At 38.2% G+C, this 22538-nt stretch overlaps 1 protein-coding gene across 1 annotated transcript in view; it reads left to right on the top strand.

The window, feature by feature from the left end:
• LOC124384442 (protein Jumonji-like) overlaps nt 1–21824 on the top strand; it is a 22521-nt gene extending 697 nt beyond the window's left edge. The window contains exons 1-4 of the mRNA XM_046847290.1: nt 1–59; nt 11663–11786; nt 20193–20328; nt 21616–21824. The exon at nt 1–59 is cut by the window's left edge and continues 697 nt beyond it. Of these exons, the coding sequence (XP_046703246.1) occupies nt 15–59; nt 11663–11786; nt 20193–20328; nt 21616–21634 (324 nt within the window). The 5' untranslated portion in view covers nt 1–14 and the 3' untranslated portion in view covers nt 21635–21824. The remainder of the gene's footprint in view (nt 60–11662; nt 11787–20192; nt 20329–21615) is intronic.
• The last annotated feature ends 714 nt before the right edge of the window (nt 21825–22538 follow it).

Genomic DNA, 22538 nt, shown 5'->3' with positions numbered 1-22538 from the left:
TTCAAGAGAGCAAGATGGGCACGGAAAGGCCGAAGAGAAATATCATTCAGAAGAAATTTGTAAGTGTAGCCTATATATAATATAATATATAATATATAAACATAAATCTATGTAAATATTCAGAACGCGGAATGGTTTTGTCCTTGTCCCTATTATGGCACCCTGCAAAATCTTTCCCAGGATGAATATTGCAGCACGAATCATATCAACTCCCAGATCCGTCATGACTGTGCTTTTCCTTTATGAAATCTCCGGGTTCATGGGAGCTGAATTCGGGGGAATATAGCGGCAGTGTGCGGGTCTCGCGCTTGACCCAAATATTGCGGTGTGTGTGTGCGCGCGCGCGTGTCTGCGCGCGTGCCACATACAACCGCATACTCCTGTGTCACACGGATCAGTGTGAATATTCATCCATCCACGGCATCTCTATTAGACATCGGTGTCTGATTTATATGTCACAGTGCTGCGTGTGTAAAATCCCCGAGCTGCTCGACTGATCTTTTTCTCTCTGACCGAATATTTTTGGTCTAACACTCGCTGCGCGTGCTGTTTCCGGGTTTTGCAACTTTCAAGCGTTTCTTTGTCTCCTTATTGTCCCTTTCTTGTATCCAACCCACTAAAAGTTTGACATCGATGATGCATCTTTTTTTCATTGAATCGCCCCCTTTATTTTCATTCTAAAAGCTCCTTAAGGGTTAATCCGGTGTGTTTGAGCAGAAGCCACATAAACATGTGAAGTGATTGCTCTTCCAGTTTCAGGATTCCCTGCACTGTAAGGCATCCGGCATGAAACGAGGATTATTTCTTACACACCTTGTGCAAGCATGTAACTGAAGAATGATGTTCTTCAGATGAATTATTGACCCAGCAATCAGCTTCATACTTCTCAACAATTACTTCTGCCTTTGTTCAGCCTAAATTGTTGGATGGCAAAAAAACCAAAAAAAAACCCCAGAACATGATGTTGATTAATCGTTTGGTCCTACATGCATGGATAGTACATACTGTGTGGATATTATATATTCATAGTTGTGTGCTGTTACTACAGTGTACAGTATTAAGAATATAAAAAAGCACTACACAGCTGATTTAATCCTGCTTTGTCAATCGGAAATGTATGCGTAAATCAGAATGCCACCTACTCAAGCGCACTGAAGAGTCTTAGATGACAATATATTGTACATTAAAGTAACAGCTCATGCCTGCTTACTTTATATATCATTAACTCCAGATAGTTTAAAAAAAATGGCATGCTTCCGAATGATCCCAAGCTTCTCCTAGGTGTATCCAGGAAGAATCAAAAGAATGCAGAACAGTTAAAAAGCTGGTAAAGCTAGTTCACCCGTGTTAAGGAACCTGTATGTATCACAAGACTTGTTGTATATTGACACAGTTAGATATCCTAATTCTAGATGTGTCTCTTTTGCCTGTTTTCTGAGATACGGTTACAAAGTGTGTCTGACGATGTGGTGGTAAAAACTGGGCCGGCTGTGAAAAAAGGCATTGCCTCTTTGTGTGTTTGCCCCCAATGAGTTCAGCTGGTCATAAAGTGTAATTTGTAGGAGCGCAGTGAGCCTGGGCCAGCTGCTGTTGACCATGTAGTCGTATAAATGAGCCTGTCAGTGTCGGTCTTATCAGCACACAACTGGCACTCAAGTGGCACTCACACACTCTCGCACACACACAACACCACCACACCAGGCCCTCAATGTTTGCTTTGTCTTTCTGGGTGACAAACTTTGTGTATGGATATGGACGCTCACCCGGGCCACTGTCAGCACATAATACATGGTTTGTCACCTCATCTCACAGAGTTTAGAAATAGCCATGTGGTGACATTCAGGTGTAAGATATTGTGATCTATTGCAATATTCAGCACAAATGCATTCTTCACTGTTCCAGTCAGATGACTGTTCGCTAGCTAGCCGATTATATTCTGGGCATTATTTCTTCTTCAGTAATAATTTTGTACAGAAGTCAGCATAAGGTAGCCGTCTCTTTTTTGTATCTTTTTTTTTTTGGGAGTACTATAAATGTCTGCCCCCGACATTTCCTAATGTATGTTAACTGCCTCTTTTAATCAGCGGCTAGGAATCGAATTACTGTTGTGCTTAACAGCCATATTTGTGTGTGTAGATCAGCAGAAGCCATTGTGCTTATTTGCATGCAGCGTATAAAAGACGAGGATACAAGTCAGTTAAAGGCTAGACGTTATCTAGCTAGTTAACATTGTTGGTGCAAGAAATCCAAGAATGTTTGAGAAAAACGATTGCTTAAATTCGACTTATTCGATTAATTATTTATCCAATTAGTTTTGGAGTTGTTCAAAATCCAAAATGTGAAAACCCTTTAATTTAGGTAAAGTGCAGTATAATTCCCTACAGGAGAAATGTAACAAATAAATAACATTGAAAATGATTTAAGTATGAATTTTATAGTTAATTTTATAATACATATGAGACATTTGAAAGTAAAGTTTCTATGAGTGGAAGGATTTGGGCTTATAGTCTGAAAGGTACAGACGTACTATACAACATGCTGAATGTTTTAACACGTGACTGAACACTGAATACTCTATCTTTATGCTGATTTTGTCAGTATAGCTGATGTGTTTAAGTAAAAGTAAAAAAAGCTGATGTGTCTTTCTAAGTAAAATGACAAGTTTATTAAAACTGGGTGTATATATATATATATATATATATATATATATATATATATATATATATATATATATATATATATATAATGTTGAAAAACAGACATATGTCGAAGTATTAATAGGCAAAAACAGTATGAGAATCAGCACAGAAACCTTCCATTCATTGTGACAAGTGGCGATCATTAATCAGTATTTAAAGTTGGAAGAACTAAAATGACTTTTTTTATTCAGTACTTGACTGCATAGTATTATACTTACGCCACTGTCAATAGGTCAGTGGGACACTGTATGCCCTGGAGGTATGTATATCAGTTCTGTTTTCTGAGTCAGACTCTGCTGCATTGTGGTGTTTGCAACTTAATTTATTACTCACAACCCAGTTGTAACTACTGGGGGGGAGGGGGCATGGTTAGTGCATTTTATGATACTAATAACTACTGTTGTTATGAGAATCCTGCTGGGTCAAAGAGTTGTAAGATATGCAGATGGCTTCTGTATGTTAACTCTCCATGGACGTCTCTATGAACTTTAGCAGGAACTCTGTGTTCCATTTATGCAACATGTCTTCAAGTATATGTGTTTTCTTTTTATAGTCCTTAAAAAAAAGGATTCCCCCATGAGCATCTCAGGCAGACAAGCAATTTACTTAACCTTCGGCCGTTCATGTTGAAAACAGCACAGAGCACTTTGTGGGTGTGTAAACTGAAAATACACATGATTACATTTGGACGATTTGGAAATATCTTTAATGTATTAAAGATGAAACTCTAATGTGTCCTGGTCGGTGTACATTGCAAGTGCACTTTAATTAATTAGCCGTGTATGACTTTAGGGATTTCTTTTAAACAATTTTTCCCGATAGACATCCAGAAACACATTCATGAAATTGGACACAGTTACACCTCTGAACAAACATTTATGTGCTTGCATTAAAAGTATTAAAAACTCCCACACTACATTTGAGGAATCATGAGTAGGGATTTAATTCTCAGATGAAACTCTTGTTCGTGTTTTGTAAGCAGTGTGCGCCTGTAGCCTGCAATCGAATAATTCCACCGATCACGCAAACAGATTGAGCAAATGTTTTCTGCATTGACCGCATTTGGCATAGCGTAAAGCGATTTGAATTGAAGAATAGTGACCATGTAAAGCTTTAAACGTGATTACGTTCATAGTTGAGAAGTAACAAGTCATGGGCTGACAAGTGCTATTGGTCCAAAACATGATCCTGTGTGAAAATTAAGCATATTATGTTATAAATGAAGCTTATTAAAGTAGTAGTAGTATTACAAGGACGATATGGAATGTGAATCCAGAACTGTAATGTAGGCCTTGGGGTTGGAGCAGGTTGTAATGTCTCCTTAGAGTTTGGGTTACTGTCTGTGTGTCTACTTGGGTTTCCTTTGGGTTCTCTGGTTATCTCTTACCTACCTAACACTTGGTAATTGACTATGCTGAAGTGCCTGTGGGGCCGCACACATCTAGAGAGCATTCCTGCTCCATGCCCAGTGTTTCTGGGATTAAATCCAGATCTGCCATGATCCTGATTAGGATAAATTGCTTAATGAAGATGAATAAATGAAAAAAGTTACCTTAGATTTTGATATTCACCAGAATATCACATGAATATTGACTGCTGAGCAAAGTGTCCTGCACTTGTTTCTTGTCAAAGATGTTTCTTGTCTGGTTGTGAAGCATATTTGTGCTGAGTTGGACATTGTTTAAGACTCGTTAAAACACACAGGTGGAAAATTCAGTTAGTGAGATCAACAAACGTCAGCTATTTGACTTGATAGTGTGTATCAAACTGAATTGTGTGTCTGCAGTTAAAATGAATGTATTTGTATTATTGAAATATACATATAAACAAGGTCACTGTCTTCATAAAGTGAACGAGGCAAAGAGCATTCCTATATGCATGCCTGGCTGTCCTCAACACACAGTGAAACCCTTGGTGTTGCTAAAATGACAAAAATGGGCGTTCAACAAACGTGAAGAGAGATTTCTCTGTAACACAGAACAGTTTTCTTTATCTTTAGGGTGTGCGACCTAGAGAATGTCTCAGATAACAATAAAAACAGGAACCATTTTACTACATTTATACAAACTTTACATATATATGTAGTTAAAAATAATGAACATTATTAGAAGAAATGCTTAGCAGTAGGGGATATATTGTGAAACCGATTTGTTCCACACACAATATTATACAATTAGTAATAATACAATTACATAAATAATAATACAGTAATACACTTAGATGATATAATAGACCTTTAAATGCATAGACTACAAGGTCATACAAAAATGAACTAAACAAGGAACACTATAATGCTTAATTAGGCATACATTCTCTTCCAAAAGTAATGGAACAGAAAGGCCAATTCTTTTATTTTTTTCTAGGTATGCTGACATTTACTTTGAGGAGATGAGTATGAGATTATGAAACAGAATGCAATGTCCTAATACATCATGTCCTAATATATTTTGTTTGATCCCACACATTTTCAAACGATCAGAAATATTGGTACCTGTGACCGAATGGCGTTTCTTGTTACACAGGTGTGGCCTGTTTAAATGTTTAAACTATGAATAGTGCCAAATGTCTGCGAAAAGAGTGAAAATTGATTGTTGCCCTTTTGATTGTAGAAGTTGTGGCAGATCGTATTAGATCAGATATTCGCTCGAGCACTCCACATGAGACCATTGGTGCTTCATATGTCAGTTTAATATTCAATGCAAAACAGTTTTGAGTCCTGTTTGGGAGCTCAAACAAGCTGACTAAGGTAGAGTCTTTTAACTCTAGGAAGAACATTTTGCAGCTGCATTCTGGACTAACCGGAGCTTGTTCGTGCACATACTAGAACATTCAGACATTACGTGTTCCCAGTAATTGATAATACAGGTAACAAAAAGCAAGAACTACTTTATTTGCATTGTGTAGGGTCAGTATATTTTTTATTTTAGCAATATTTTTTTGATGAAAGAAGGCTATATAAGAATCCCCAACAATAATGATCTCTACATGAGCCCGAAATGAGTCAACAATCACACCAAGGTGTTTTTTTTGCTGCACATGATGCAACAGATATAAAATTCTTACTTCTAGCTGCATGTGACCTTAGTACAGGTAATTCTGGCAGAATTAAGTAGAAAAGTAGTTAAGACTTGTCTTATGTCCTTTATGCATTCCTCAACTTTATTATTTGGTGTCTCTCATCTGGCTTTGCTATAATTGTATGTCATTATCATATACAAGGGAAAAACAGTGTGCCTACAACAAAAAAGATAAGACCTGAGCCTAAAGAGGGCCATTCCCTGAACTCTTAACAACATTTTCTGGTCAAGCATGGAGAATACTATGATCAATAGTGTCAAAGCTGAACTAAGCCCTAGCAACACCAACAACCCCAGTGACACAACCCTGACCAGAGGCCCATAGCAGGTCATTCACCACTTTAACCAGTGCTGTTTCTATGTTATGATTAAACCTGAATTCCGACAAATATTTTACAAATGCTATTTATATTTAGGTGCCACGTTCTACATTATTTAACACGTTTAGATATACCCCCACTTTCACGGTATTTGCGGTTATCAGCTAATTATGTGGTGGAAGCTCAGTGCAGAATGCACAACACATCAAACCCTGAGTTAGATAAGCTACAAGAGCAGGAGACGTCAGGTTCCACTCCTGTCAGCCAAGAACAAGAATCCGAGGTGATCATGGCACAGACTCTTATATTTAAGTGTATAGCAAGTCAAAAGGTTTGCTGTTCCAATACTTTTGAAGGGGACTGTTATTAGCCCTGTATCCCAAATCAGCTCAAAATGCAAAATAAGATGACGTTATAAGAAAGTGCAGTCCCACTCATCGCTGTCAATTTGTCCAAATCAGCCAGTCAAACTGAAGAAGGTGGGATTTACATTGACACTAATGACTAGTGCCATTGATGGGATGGCAAATGAGAAGAACCCACTTTCCTCATTATTCATTACATATTTAGAGAAAGGTATGTATATTGTTTTAATTGGTATATTAGAGTATGATTTATAAAAGTTGCTACCCATGAACAAATTCTTGTTTCTTGTGTATTCGAGACAGGATGAGTGTGTAAGAGAGTGGCATACAGATGAAGAACCTTTGTATTGTTGTCATACTGTGTGAGGGGGCTGTGAGGTATTTTTTCTTAATTTTTTGGCTTGACCTGCACCAATCTGTCTTCACTGCTAGGTAAAAGTGCCAACATGTTGCATTTGATAAGCAACACAAAGCCCACATTCAGGATCATAGATAACGGTGCATAATCTTTAAAGTGCCACTGCACTCCGGTAGATGTTTTTGGAACTTCTCTTGGAAACCTTTAGTTCGGTCTCACAAACTTTGCTTGATTGCTTGAACTGGAAACTATTAGGTACAGCACTTATATGTAAAATGAGCCAGTTAGCTTAGAAAATGCTAACAGTACTTTTGATTATTATGAAATTGTATCCCTATAATCTCAATTGCCTGTAGTTCATTCCAAATTTACTAAAAATGGTGAATGTTTTAAATGTGGAAGATGGATGTATGTATGTATTTACTAAGTCAAATGTACATAATTATCCTGACAACGATATTCCAGGAACCCACATAGGACCAACATTTACCAATTCTCAGTACAAAAGAAAATTACAGTAGTAGGCCTACTTTTAGATATTAAGGTTAGGCTTTAGGCTTCTGGTTCTCAAAGGCAGTTCATATGTACAGTTGTTGGATTAGATCCAAATTATATAACACCAGCCCTCATCTATAAATGCCTGCAATGCCACCATTTTGCTGTAGCTGATGTTAGCTTGATTGTTCTTTTGTCCAGAAATGTCCCTTGCACACTATCGAGCATGGTCTACCGCAAGCCAGGGCAAGCGTTAACAAAATACATGCTTACTTTGTAAATTATGTTAAGATATATTGGTTGTATTTGTTCATTCAGAGCAATCATGGTGCTGTAATTGGTTTGAACACATTGTGGTTCACGGTGGATGAGCTCAGTGGTCTCACACTCCAAACGGGTTAAACACCAACTAATAAACACAAGTGAAAATTGTAAAAAAAAAAAAAAAAAAAAAAAAATGTAAACACGGAGTAGAAACAGAGACAGTGTGGAGCTTGAAAGGCAGCGAGTGTATATATTTTGGCATGTCAGCTCATGGATGAGGAATGTGGAGAATATACAGAGGAGATGTTTTATGGTGTGTACAGTAATACCAGAGCTTTCTGGTTCTGTGTTGCTTTCAAACACTGCACACTAACTACACTAACTGCTCTATTTATAGCGCAGCCATTACACTGTGCTTCCCTCCTTCTGTTTATATTACAATACACTTCTACCATAGCCACTCCTCTGCTTTTTGTCACTGGAAGTACGTCCTCCAGCTCCTGATCTAAAGGAGTCAATGATTTTGGAGCCATTAAGACAAAGTGTAATCATCGTCAAGCTGAAAATGATGCACGGCCTTGGTTACTCTTAGTTCATTGTGGGTTTTTTTTGTCTTCACAAGCTGACAAATGCCATTCAGTCTGGTTTCTCTCAGTGACATTTCAGCTAGGTCTGTGAAACACCATTGGAATGCTTTAGAAAAGAAAAGAATTGAAGAGGGTGGTTTTGTTGTCCTGCAGGTGGTCAGAAATGAAGCTTGCTACATTAAAAAACATGGGATCTCTTGGGGTAGGAACATGGGAGTAAGATCTTGGGTTCTTGCAAAGTGCTGCATGACCTGGGGTCTTCAGGACTCTTCTAGGAAGATGCTCAACTACATTTTGAAATGTGTGGTTGTGGGCATTTGTGCTCATTCAGCCACAAGGGCATCAGTAGGTAAGTTAGGTACTGGGGGACAGGCGGTCGTTCAGTGGATAAGACATTAGACATGGATCAGAAGGTCAAAAGTTTAAATCTCAACACCACCAAGCTTTAACTGCTGGGCCCTTAAGCAAGCCCCTTAACAGTCAACTGCCAAGTTGTAAGTCGCTCTGGATAACAGCGTCTGCCAGATGCCGTCAATGTAAAGGTACTGATGTAAGGTGTGGAGGCCTGGGGTGCAGACAGCATTGCAAGTCATAACAAAGATGTGGTCAGAGCTCTATAGCAGGCCACTCCAGATATTCCACTCTGACCCATGTAAGCCAGATCTTCATTTGTGCACAATGGCATTGTCAGGCTGGAACAGGTTCGAGTCTACGAGTTCAAGTTAAGGGAATATTTAATGCTACCAAAGACATCCTGTACAATTGTGTATCTCTAACTTCGTGGTAACAGTTCGTGGAATAATTATATATGGCTGGAAAAAGTCCAGTGTCCCAATTCTTTTGGCTATAAAGTGTATATAAAAAAATAATACGCAGGTGCGAAAGGAAATAATCACTGCAGCCATGGGTGGGATTAAAATAAAATACAAATTCCTCTCTAACAACAACAATGAACTGGCGAGTGCCGTCCCTATTATCCTGCCGGTGAAAATCTGTGTCTGTTTCCTCATATTTTGGAATCTGCTTCTCAGATCACCTCTTCAGTAATGATAGCACTTCATTGTGTACTTGCTAAGCAGGAAATCGCTTTCTTTAATCGCCTTATTTGTCATTTCTATCTAGACATTTTATATTTGACGAGACCTGGCGACAACCTAATGACTTTGCACATTTGATTAAGGCATTCCACACAGTCTTTTGTATCTGTGTAAATCAGTTAGCAGTCATGAAGGTGGACTGGTAGCAGATTTGTATCAATCTGACATATAGATAAACCCTGTTGACTTATGTGTTCTCCTATTTTTTTCTTTTATTCCTAAAATGTGGTTATATTTGCTTTAGGATATATCAACTTATTTAACATCTATTTATGTGCCAAACGCATTACTCATTGGTGGTTTCAATAGCTATTTTGATTCTACTACTTGCCCTTTGGCTGCTGACTTCCTGCCACTTCTGCAATCTTCTGACATTTCTCAGCATGTACATTCTCCACCCTGCTCCATGAGCCGCTCGACTGTTTTTTTGCGCTGTTACTGCACTGCGCCATCTTTCTCACTTGACTTCAGCGTTCCTTCTCTGCACATAAAGTTCTCATGCCGTGGTCCATTTTCTCCAAATCTAAACACGCCTCGTTGTTGACCTCAAGAATTGAACTTTAGTCTTGTCCCATTACAATACTATTCCATCTGGCTCGGTACAAAAATGCATTAACCACTGTCAAACTCGCCTATTACTTGAAAATGTGGTGTATATATTTTTTTTATTACTAAAGAATTTAGGAAAAAACAACCAAGAATTGTTTCCTCTTTTGGAAAACTTTTGTATCCACCTCAAATATTTTCAGCATTACCTCATCTTTATTCATTTATTCACACCGACTCACAACGGTCTGTTATTGGTGTAATCCTTCATGTATTCCACTCTGCCCCATGCCATTGGATTAACATTCCATTTCCTCCTCCATCCTAATTCCAGACTTCCATTTTAAGTTCTTGAACATGTTGTCATAGCAACTATATCTGAACTCCAACCTCTTCCTTGCACCCTTCAGGCTGTCATTTTCTTCATTGTATTGAACCGATTCCTGGATTCCTGGCTATTCTACTTTGTCTTAGTCTTCACTCAACTTTAAAAAAAAGAAGGTATATAACTTTACATCTCTGGAGAACCAGAGGCCTCACAGGCCTTCACTCACAGGCTTTGCCCTCAACTCTATTCCTTACTGATGGACATAGAAACCTGAATGACTCAGTGGCAATAAAAGCTTAATATATACTTATTGGTATCAAAACCCTTAGCTAGTTTTCAGGACAAAGGTTTTTTTTTTCCTCAATTGAAAAACGTTTCAGTCGGTTTTTGTTGGGCCCTGTATCAGGTCAGTCACGTATGCTGCCTCTATTCAACTGTGCATTATCTTCAGACTCCATCGTTCACTCTCTCCTACTACTGAATTACAGCTTCATGCCTTGTTCACTTCCCATCTAGATGATTGTCATTCCATTACTTTTGGCATTTCTTCAAGCTTAAAAAAAAAAGAAAAAGAAAAAAAACCCCTAAATTGGTCCAGCACACTGCTGCTTGCCTCATTACCGTCTCTTCATCCTAATGAACACATTATCCCATTCTTACATTTTTTCTCTGGCATCCCATCAAGGCTCATTTCGATTATAAAATTCCTTGTCCTCATCTGCAAGGCACTCTATTGACTTGGCCTCCCCTTATCTCTCAGACTTTTTTTCTCACCGCACTTTTTCCCAATCTCTGTCTTCTCAACATCTGCTGGCCTCTTTTTGGTCCGTCTGCTGTTGGGTCTCGGACTTTCTGGTGTCTGACACGCAAACTCAGGAATGCTCTGCCCCCGCATACGAGGAATCAGACTGCTGCACTCCTTAAGTCAATTTTCAATGTCTTTTTGATAACATTATTATTATTATTATTATTATTATTATTATTATTATTATTATTATTATTATTATTATCATTACTATTATTATTAATAATCAAGCTTATTCTCATGGTATGTTTTCCCACACCAAATTTTACAGGGAGCACAAATTGTACATGTAGTTACATTTATGAATGTGATGATTATGGCTCTGAGCTACTATGTATATAAAGACAGCCCTGGTGATAACTTTAAAATATTGAGTAATATTTGCTGTACATTTAATATTTATGATATCATATTGCTTCTTTTGTCACTTGCAACATGGCTCATGTTTCTTGTTTGAGCAAATAATCCATATGCCATTTTTTTCCTTTTGTACTTTTTGTAGCATATGCTTGACAGTTCTTGGCAAAAGTGCTTATTATCTGCATTTTAATGTAACCCAAAAGGCTATTATTCAGTGAATTATTTTCAAAAATATTATTCAGTATCTTGAATTATTCAGGCAACTACATAACTGTTTATAGTGAGTAATGGAAGTGTGGACCTGACACCATGCTTAGTTGAAGGAGTAAATGTTTTTTTTTTTTTTTTGTTGTTGTTGCAGGATGATAACGATGGGATCCCCTGGTCAGAGGAGCGAGTTGTGCGCCGAGTGCTTTATCTCTCGCTCAAAGAGTTTAAGAGAGCTCAGAAGAGCCGCGTTGACAATGGAACAGGAATAATAAAGCGTAAGTGTCCCCACACCCTTCATATCCTTTATTACCGCCAAAACCCTTCTCCACTGAAATTCCCATAAAAGCTTGCACTTGTTAACAGATCGTCAAACCGCCAGTTTGTTTTGCCTGAAGATCTAACCCACACCCTTTTCATTCTTAAATGATATAATCCTGCGGATCCTTTTTTGCAAAGCAAATATTAATTGATACTGGTTTTCTTTTATTGTCATACACCATCCTGTCATTTTAATACTACAAAATAACACTTCCCCGTGTAACTCGAAGATTGCATTTCGCTTGCAAGTAAATAATGCAAACAAAAATGGATTGTATTCGTACTGAGAACCTTTTTTTGTGGTTGAGAAAAGAAACCTTGCTTTTATTAGCAAACCAAACCAACTGTACTGCCTTTCTGAAGCTAAAAAAAACTGCACACTCCCTACACATATTTGTTCACCATATGCAGTTGGATCAACATGTAATATTTTTAATAAGATTATCATATCCTGTACACGCCTGGAAACACCTGAGCGACACATGCATGCTCTTTTTGTTAGGTAATTTAATGGATTAAAGATTTACTTTGACCAAACAAATCAATAAATGTACAGATGTTGCATTTATTATTTTTTTTAAATCCTCCCTTAGCATGAATAACAGCTTTACACACTCTTGGCATTCGGGGAGTTTGTTTCTTCAAAGACATGCAGCTAAAATACTTTCCCATGTATCTTGGAAGATTTTTGTCTACTAGTTGGAGATTTCTTTCTGACCTTGTGTTCCATTTCAACCCAGAGCAATTCAATAGGATTTAGGTGCGGTAACTGGGCAGGATACTTTCTAAATAACGCTTACAGAGCTAGGATGTGTGCTTCAGGTCATTATCTTGTTGTATGATGAAGTTGGTTCCAATGAGCCGCAGTCCAGACAGAACAGTTCCCATCACCCAGAATAAGTCTCTAACCTTCACTGCTCCAATACAACCTCAAACCATTAAGCTTTCACCTCCATTTTTTAATGAATAAAGAGAATGATATAACCTGCATTCTGTAATCATTGCGAACTAATCTGCCATTTTGTAGTAAAAAATGTGTACTAGTAAGATGTTGGACCATCGCAAGTCATCAAAACACTTCTTCTTCTTCTTTTGGCTTCTCCCATTAGGGGTCGCCACAGCAGATCATCCGTCTCCATACCAACCTGTCCTCTACATCTGCCTCTTTTAACCCAACCACCTGCATGTCTTCCCTCACCATATCCATAAACCTCCTCCTTGGTCTTCCTCTTTTCCTACTTCTTGGTGCCTCAACATCTTCAGCTCTGCTACCTCCAGCTACACCTCCTGTCTTTTACTCAATGCCACTGTCTCTAAACCATACAACATCTCAGGTCTCACCACAGTCCTATAAACTTTCCCTTTCATACTTGCAGATACTCTTCTATCACAAATCACTCCTGCTAACACTCTTCTCCACCCACTCCACCCTGCCTGCACTCTTTTCTTTACTTCTCTAACACACTCTCCATTTCTTTGCACTGGTACCTGAACTCCTCCACCTTCTCCAACTCTTCTCCCTGCAACCGCACCACTCCACTGCCCTCCCTCTCATTCACACACATGTAAGTACATGTCTTACAGTTAATCTTCTGACAATTGTTTGCACTGTATTGCACATATTTCATTGTACATATCACATTTCATATTATTAAATTTAAGTGCTATTATCTTTTGTTTATTCTTTTGTTACTTTTACATTTTCTTTCTTATTGCTGCTGGTTTCTGAGAGCTACCCAACAAATCTAAGTCTAAGTTACTCCTACTCCTACTCCTATTTCATTCCCCTTCTCTCCAGTGCGTACTTCCACCTCTCCTTCTCAACCTGCTCCCTACTTTCACCGCAAATCACAATATCATCCGCAAACATCATAGTCCACGGAGAATCCTGTCTGACCTCGTCCGTCAACCTGTCCATCACCACTGCAAACAGGAAAGGGTTCAGAGCCGATCCTTGATGCAGTCCAACCTCCACCTTGAACCAGTCTGTCGTTCCTACTGCACACTTCACTGCTGGCCCACTGTCCTCATACATGTCCTGCACCACCCTCACATACTTCTCTGACACACCTTACACACCAAAACTCCTCTCTTGGCACCCTCTGCCTGGCCTATCGGTATAAATACTTTTCTCCTTTCTTAGTGTCCAACTTCTCATAAAGCTTCTCATATGCCTTTTCTATGGCTTTCGCCACATCCCTCTTTACCTGCTGCTGCATCTTCTTATACTCCTGCCTTCTTTTCTCATCTTTCTGCTGTTGGTGCTAACCTCTTTCTCCTTATGCTTTCCTGCACTTCCTCATTCCACCACCATGTCTCTTTGGCTTTCTTTCTCTTTCTACATGTCACACCAAGTACCTTCCTAGCTGTCTCCCTTATCACTTTTGCAGTAGTTGCCCAATCATCCAGCACCTCTTCACCACCACCAAGTCTTTGTCTGACCTCTTCCCTAAATCTCACACTACAGTTTTCTTCCATCTTATTCAAGTCATCCAAACACAATTCTCCCAAAGGCTTTTTTCCAAAATATATGCTCAATCTCAACCCAGTGATCCAAAGTAGGTGCTCATTTGGGTTCTGGTGACTGTGAAGGCCAGAGCAGGTAATATACGTACTGTCATACACATCAGATCATTTGGTGACCCTCATGCCCTCAGAATGAGGATATTGTCATCTTGGAAGAGAAAGCTTGCAATAAGGCACATTAGTGACATCATGCATCATGCTCTTTATTCTATTTAGCCACTTACTGCTACATTAAGGATTATAGCTGGGTTGAGCGTGTGTTGGTGGAGTAAACTATAGCCTGAACGATTCTCTGTTGTGGCTTTTGTGTGCTCAGGCTGCTTTACGTTTTACTGGAGTCACTGCGGTTTTAATGAGTGAAGTCAGCTGTGTGTGCCGTTATCCTCAACGTGGCATGCATGCATATGTGCTTATTATGCTTTCACTGAATTACATCACTTCTTTAACAGTTTTCCAACTCTGTGTGTGTCGGTGTCAGTAGTATGTGAGTACAATGTCTTTATTTAGACAGCTCCAGTGGTTACTATTCATATCATCAGGGGGTCATCATGGGTAAAGCCAAATTCATGAGTCAGCCACACTGGCTTTTGTTTTAATCAAAAAATAAAATACATACAAAAGTCTTGGTGAGCTTGGCAAAAGGAAATGCGAAAGTATACACACTAGTGATGTGTATTTCCATAACTGAGGCTGGTGCGATTCGCATCTCGATGCATAGTCATAGACACGATACATTTAAGATGCAAATGAAGCGATATGAATCCCCCTTTTATGATTCAGTGCGATCCGATTTCAATTCAACACAATGCGAGTCAATGCAATACCCAATGGAAGAAATATGACAGTTCTGCATTATTAATAGGGTAATCCCCTACTTATGATGGAGATAAGTCAAAAATTTCGTAAGTGGAAGATGGTACTATGACTGTGATGGTCTTTCCTGCTTCATACTGATATATAATTGAAATTTTCTGCTCCAAACTGATGGCTTTCCTCTTCTTTTTTTTCCCCTGCAAGCAGGAGACATATTTGGGCGCTACGAAGACATGCTTTTATCACTAAAATTGCCGTTTGAAACAGAACAAATAATACACACTGAGACAACTTTACTCCGTCGACGGCTAGCGAGAGTGGGGCATCTCACAGGGCGAGAGATACGCTCATCATATGTTATTCGACGTATCTTACGCTGATGCCTGTGCCTGTTGCGCAATTAAAAAATAAATTTGGACAATTTTGTCGTATCAAAAATCCTAACTCTGAGACCATCTGTATATTTTATGAAACGCTGAGGACACATCACGGTCTCTGTAGTCTCGTTATACATCATATTTACGTTATACATCATATTTACGTAGCAGCAGTGGTGCTGAGAGAACGTGCTTGAGAAACAGTTTAGCGTAAATCAATCTACGTGTTAAAAAGTGTTCACAAATGTTTAGCTTTCAAAATACTAAAAGTATAACCCATCTTTTTACTGATGCAAATATGTTTAAAACAATGCATCGCCATACAAATGCCAATTTGTATCTTATCAACCCAAATACACACACACACACACACACACACACACACACACACACACACACACACACACACACACACACAAGGAATAAGAGAAATAAAATTATTTAGTAGGAAGTTTCAGGTTAGAAAAAAGGAGGTTTTAGTGTATACTGTTCATCTGTTATGAATACCGTAATTTCCGGACTATTAAGCGCACTCAAATATAAGCCGCACCCACTGAATTTGACAAAGATTTTTATTTTGAACATAAATACGCCGCACCTGTCTATAAGCCGCAGGTGTCGTCTGTTTCACGGCTTGTATCTAAACAGTAGCCTACCAAGAAAGTCATTGTTCACTGTCTTCCTCCTTCCTTTTACAACAAGTTTTTCTTTTGGCATCGTCGTGCGAAAAATCGAATCGAAGTGAAAGCTTTTCTCCCGATGCCGTGCAGCTCAGAACACAGATGAAGTGTGTTTTTTCATGGCCGGTTGTTTTTAGCGTGACGAATGATTCGCATTTCCTGTAGACAGTGTGAGTGAGCGGCAGGTCAAAAGTCAGAGGAACCTCATCCATATTTATGATGTGGTGCGGCCCGATTCAGTGGGAGCGCATCTGATTTAATATAAAGAGTTTCATTGGTCACCTAAACCCGTTAGGCAATTTCATTGGTCTAATGTTATGGTGCTCAGTTTTTTGGCTTGAAGCTTGTGAAACTGGGAAAAACCCAGGAAAAATCCATAAATTAGCCGCTTCATTGTTTAAGCCGCGGGGTTCACTGCATGGGAAAATAGTAGCGGCGTATAGTCCGGAAAATACGGTATATAATATACTGTGTGTAAAAGTAAATTGTGTACTGTGTGTGTATATATATATATATATATATATATATATATATATATATATATATATATATATATATATATATATATATAATAAAAATAATTTTTATAATAATTATTATAATAATAGTGAGTTCCTGTACTTATATAATTGGGTAGGAAGTACATTTGGGAAGTGGTAGCTTAGTGGTAAAGACGTCAAATCCCACCGCTGCAACTGCTTTCAACAGCTCAGTTATAAACTGTGTATAAACAAGATCATTGAAAGTGGCTCTGGAGAGTACCTGCCCAAATGTAATATAGACTACAATTCCACAAATAGAGAACTACATTCTGGAATAGAGCTACAAGTTCCAGAATAGAGAATTCTGTATGAAAGCAATATAGTGTTTTTTTTCCCCTAATGGATTCGTTTTGCTTAATAGAAAAGATGTGTAAAAAAATAATCAGTGTTTATACATTTCAATTCAATTATAGAAATAAAAAGATTGCGGATATAACTTTTAACATCATAAATTCAGGGCTGGTGGTAGCAGTGTTTAAGGCATTGGACTTAACCCTTAACTGCTCAGTTGTAAGTCACTCTGGATAAGTCCCAAATGACGTAAAATGGAAAGAAAAAAAGTCCCTAAAGATTTAGTCCTAATGAGAGAGTCAGTGGCGAAAGCGGCAAGGAAAAACTCCCTGAGTTCTTCGTAAGAAAGTCAAGCAGCAAAGCAACTCAAAGCAGCTTTACAGAATTTAACAATGTGTATTTATCTCGTATTAGCAGCTGTGGCGACTGTGGGAAGAAAAAACTTCCTTAAATATTATGAGGAAGAAACCTTGAGAGGAACCAGACTCAAAAGGGGAACCCATCCTCATTTGGGTGACATCAAGAGTGTGATTTATAGTCTTTAAACAATACAGAACACTGGAGAGTGAGAACTAACATGAGCACCGGAATGTAAGATTATGAGTAATATCCTTTCTAAAGTCTTATACAGTCATTTGTGGTTATAGAACTAGGAGCTACTAAGCAGCTTCTCCATGCCAGAGCCTTTAAACACTCAGAGAGGTCCAATGTTCAAACTCCACATGAAGTGGGATCCAAATGGCACTGGTACGCCTCTAGATGGTTCAGGATGTTTGTGGGCATCTACTTCTTTAAAGGTCCGCAATCTTAATGAGGTGGGACATGACTGAGGCTGGTGCAACCTCAGGATGCCTCGGGATGGGGAAAAAAAGAGAAGCAATGGAGAGTTGATAATGTGCATGTGATCAGATGTACTGGAGCACAAGGTGATGTGATGTGTGTTATGTGTAGAACTCACTAAAAATATACGTTTTTAATCTGCACTTAAACTAGGGGGGGTGTGTCTGTGTTTGTCATTCTGGATAAACTGTAGCTTGTTTATTAATGATGCAGGGCATCACAATGCATTACAATAGTCCAGTCTGGACAAAAGTACACAATTCATAAGGGAACCCATCATCATCACCGTGTGTTCATCCATACAGCGCTGATTTATTATAAGTAGACTGCTTGCCTGCTTAAAGAAGTGTTTCATTGCTTGTGGTTTTCCTGGCCAGTAATCTTCAGATCATCCTGACATGTTTCTTTACTGGAGAAATTGAGCTGCTCAATAGAAATAGTCATTATAAGTATGACCATTTTTTATGTCTGACTGCAAAGTAGATTTGGTCTTTAAATATTTGGACATTCACGCTCGTTTTTATTATAAGTTTACACTAAATGTTATTACATAATGGATTAAACACTTCTATATTTGTATACAAGGGTTTCAAAATCTGCTTCACAACTGTCAGGCAGATCATGCAACTAGAAAGACCTGTACAGTTCAGAGTTAACTGATGAGACAAATATGAACTTACACCAGAGAAAGAGAGTGTTCAGAAGGGAAGCAGCTTCCAGGTCTACAGGTTCCAGGGCTCAGGCTGCCATTAACTGCAAAAGATTTGCGGCCAAGCATTAAAAATGACAGTTTAAATAATTAACTAATTAAATAATACATTAAATGAAATCAAACCGTTCAGCCTTCATTTTTTGTGTTATTTGCATAGAACCTCACATACGATGAACCGTGTAAGAATTACAGCATTATATATACAATCCCTCTTTTTTGGGGGGACAAAAATGTTTGGACAACTTGAGCACTTAAAACCGGGTCTTTTAACTGGTTACTGATCTGCTTTGAATGCCAATAGGTTTGCGGTTTGTACTTACGCTCATGTTCATTATTTCATTTGAGCTCCACTTTATTTGAGGACACAGAGTATGAATATTTATTGATCTGGCTGTGTATAAGGTCCACAAGGAACCTGGTGAAAACCAATAATATTTAAACATAAACATGTAGATACATTTCCAGTTCTTAATTGAAACCTTTTGGTTTTAAAGTGGTAAAATGCTTTTGAAGCTGCTTTTGTATTAATAGCATGGTGTTAGTCGAGTGAAGGATACCACAGAACAGTGGTAATAATTCTGATGAGTATCCCAAACTGATTAATAAGTAGGAAATCCTTTGAAGGAATGCAGACAGACATGTTGGAATAGTACATAAAAGGGCCTCTTTGTTTTGCTCGGTTGTGTGTTTTTGGCGATTATATGAATGCTATCCGTTTTTCAGTCCCCCACTGAAACTTGATCACCACCTTTTTTTCCCCACAATGCCCCACATTTACATTTTAGCCAATTAACAGATGCCCTAATTGGTAGCAGCCCAACATATTACATTTATGTTGTCTAAATGATAGAACTGTAAGCCGGTCTGGATGAGCAGTTTAGGGTTAAGGGCCGTGTGCGCGGCAGTGACATTGACATGGTAGTTACATAGTAACAGTGTGAGTAATATAAGGCCCAGTATATCACTAGGGTTTAAAAGCAGTGTGTAAGAAGCAATTCTACTTACATGGTAGATAATAAACCACAGAGCTTTTCCCATAGCTTGTTTAGTCACCACTAATTTCTTCCAACAAAACCTTTTTATTGTCCTGTTCTCTATCTTTCTCTAACAAGCACATTGTGTTGCCAGGGTCTAAAATCATTTTCCTTCTACAAACCTGTGCACAAGAGAGAATACGTTTCAGCCTACAATACCCTTAGTTTTGGTCATTCTCATTTTTCCAGTTTGTCCTCGTATCACAGCACAGCCACCAACGGGGGAGGATGAAGTCTATCACATGCATCATGGAATATCACAGAGCAGCTGTACACTCTCAGAGTAGTGTCTAACAGCCTCATCCGCACAATTCGCTTGGGTTTTACTGATCAACAGGACAGACTTAATGCCATGTTTACGTTCATCAACCTGGGCAGAGAGCAGGGCTAATATAGCTTTCAATGACTCAGGTCCATGCATGGACATGGCATAGTTGGGATTCACATCTGTGATTCCTTGGCAACAGCTCACACAAATGCAAAAATCGTTTGGCCTATTTTTAATGATGAACTAAATTTTTTTCCCCGATTCCTTTATTCAATCTCAGGTTCCTTTGTGAACGGACACCTCAATGGGTCAGGAGTGAAATCAGGACTTTTTGTGAGCAGCTGCAAGGCAGAAAGGCCTAGACGCTCAGCTCAGACTGACGGCGAATTCTCAGGAGAAGGACCCGTGAGAAAGAGGTGAGTACAACTTTCGATCTGTCATTTCGAATGTTTTTCATCAGCACCACGACAGAACTGGCGAGCCCTCAATTCGAGTACGAGTCTTTGCATTCCATTGCACTGAACACACCACAAACTATTTCACATTCTGGTTACACCAGCTCTACAGGCTTTCATCCTCAGCTGAAGGTTAATGGAAGCCTGAATCGGCATGTGTTATTCGCAGGAGAGAAACGGAGCTGCTCATGCTCTCATGTCTCTAAAACATCCGCTGCTCATTAAGCAGAGCAGCACTGCATAATTGCCTGAGCACTGAGACTTTTGCATTGGGCTCTTAATGCTTAGACTCACCCTCGTTGCCTTTACAGCCAGCTGTCTGATTCTGCGTTATACAAAGGCACTCACTATAAGTAAAATATATATCCGGTGAGATGGAAAAATGCATTCAGCAATTTTATTGCTGTAAAAATTAAAAACTCTGCAAATATGCAATCCATTGCAATAAAGCGAAAAAAATGTAAGGGGGGTTTTATGCAGATCTGCATTATACACCAGTACTAGTGATCAGTCCTTTTTATACACCAGTACTAGTGATCAGTAAATATTTTTTAAAGCATTACTGCAGGATTTGTATAAAGCTGAGGTCGAAACCAGGAAGATAACATACATGTTTTGATGAGGTATAACATTCTGTTTTTACATGAAATTGAGAAGACATGATTTGTTCTTATTATAGGTCCAGTGTTTGAGACTGTGGTATCAGTAATTTTTTATATTTTGAAAGTTTTCAACACAATTATTAAAGGATGATTTTAATGACATAAATTGAAAGCATAATCAAATTTGTGTTAATATCAGTTATGAAGGTCTCTGTATATTCTAATAAATTACAACATAAATACAGTCTTGATCATGATATATTGAGAGCTGTTCTCACCTTTCACTTTCAAGTGAAGTAACAAAAAACATACACTCTAATGTCACTTCATTGGTTTTGACATAAGCTTTTCAAGCAAAGGATTTCTGCACTACTTATGAACGGTTGAATATTCCACCCTGAAGTACACTGCACTGAGCTAAGTCAAGCTGAAGGAAAGCAGGAAATAAGAGGAAAACTAAATATAACAGGTTTTGGCAGTACAGGGAATATTGCTATGGGAATGTCAAATGAAATGATGAAGCTGTCTTTCTTTGTGTATAAGAATCCAAATAAAATACACATATGTTTTTGAAAAGGCAGCGTAGTCTGATCGGTTCTAACTGAGAAATTTCTTTCCATTACTGGCTCATCTGAAACTGAAACAGATGGATCTCAGCCAGATGATGATGGGTCCCTTTAGGAGTTTGGTTCCTCTCTAGATTTCTTCTTTATGCACCAATATTTTGGACATCTCTCACCATTGATTGATTAGACAGGCTGAACCTTTTAGTGTTTTAAAATCTGCTTTTAAATCCTTCTTTTTCAGGATAGCTTACAGATGTTTCTCTTTTCATTTTTGTGATGTGCCTGTGATAGTTGATTTTACTTACTTAATTTTTTATTTTTTATTTTCAATAATTTTATTTTTAGTTCCAATTTTAATGTTTGGAAAGCTCTCAGAGAAGTAACTTTTAAAGGTGCTTTTAAAAAAATATAAAATAAAGTTTATAAAAAATGTAAGATTATTATTATTATTTTTATTATTATTATTATATTATTATTTTTATTATTATTATTCATTTTGTCATTTTTCCTTGTCACAGTTGCCTCTGGATTGCTTATTAGGGATACATTTAAGAGGAATTAAAAGGAATTTATATATTTATATATTTTTATGACGCTGCCTTGTATCGATGTCTTTGTGTTAAAAGTGCACTACAAATAAACTCAAATTGAATGGAGTGAATTTGACTTGCCTCTGAGCTTTACAGGTGTCTTTCTTTGAACAGATATACCTCGATTTTATTAAAGTTCTGTGACTGAGATCTTGGGCATGAACTTACACATTCTGTTGCCCTGTGATTACACTACTCTAACTGTCAGTAAGTCTTTAAAGCTAGTGTAAGCAAGAAAACCTGGCCAGGATTGCTGATGGTTTCATAATGTGATTCTAATGAAGTGGGGCTGCAGAAACCTGCTGCTATAATTGTTGCTGCAGAAACCGGCACTGCCAAGTTCAGCATTGTGTTAAGAAACAAACTAATTTTTTTCTGACATTTTGTATTAAAGCATTCATTCATTGCATTTC

This window comes from Silurus meridionalis, chromosome 4 (genome assembly GCF_014805685.1).
Source record: "Silurus meridionalis isolate SWU-2019-XX chromosome 4, ASM1480568v1, whole genome shotgun sequence".
In the NCBI taxonomy this organism is placed as follows: Eukaryota; Metazoa; Chordata; class Actinopteri; order Siluriformes; family Siluridae; genus Silurus; species Silurus meridionalis.
This window is presented reverse-complemented; position numbering and strand designations above follow the sequence as displayed.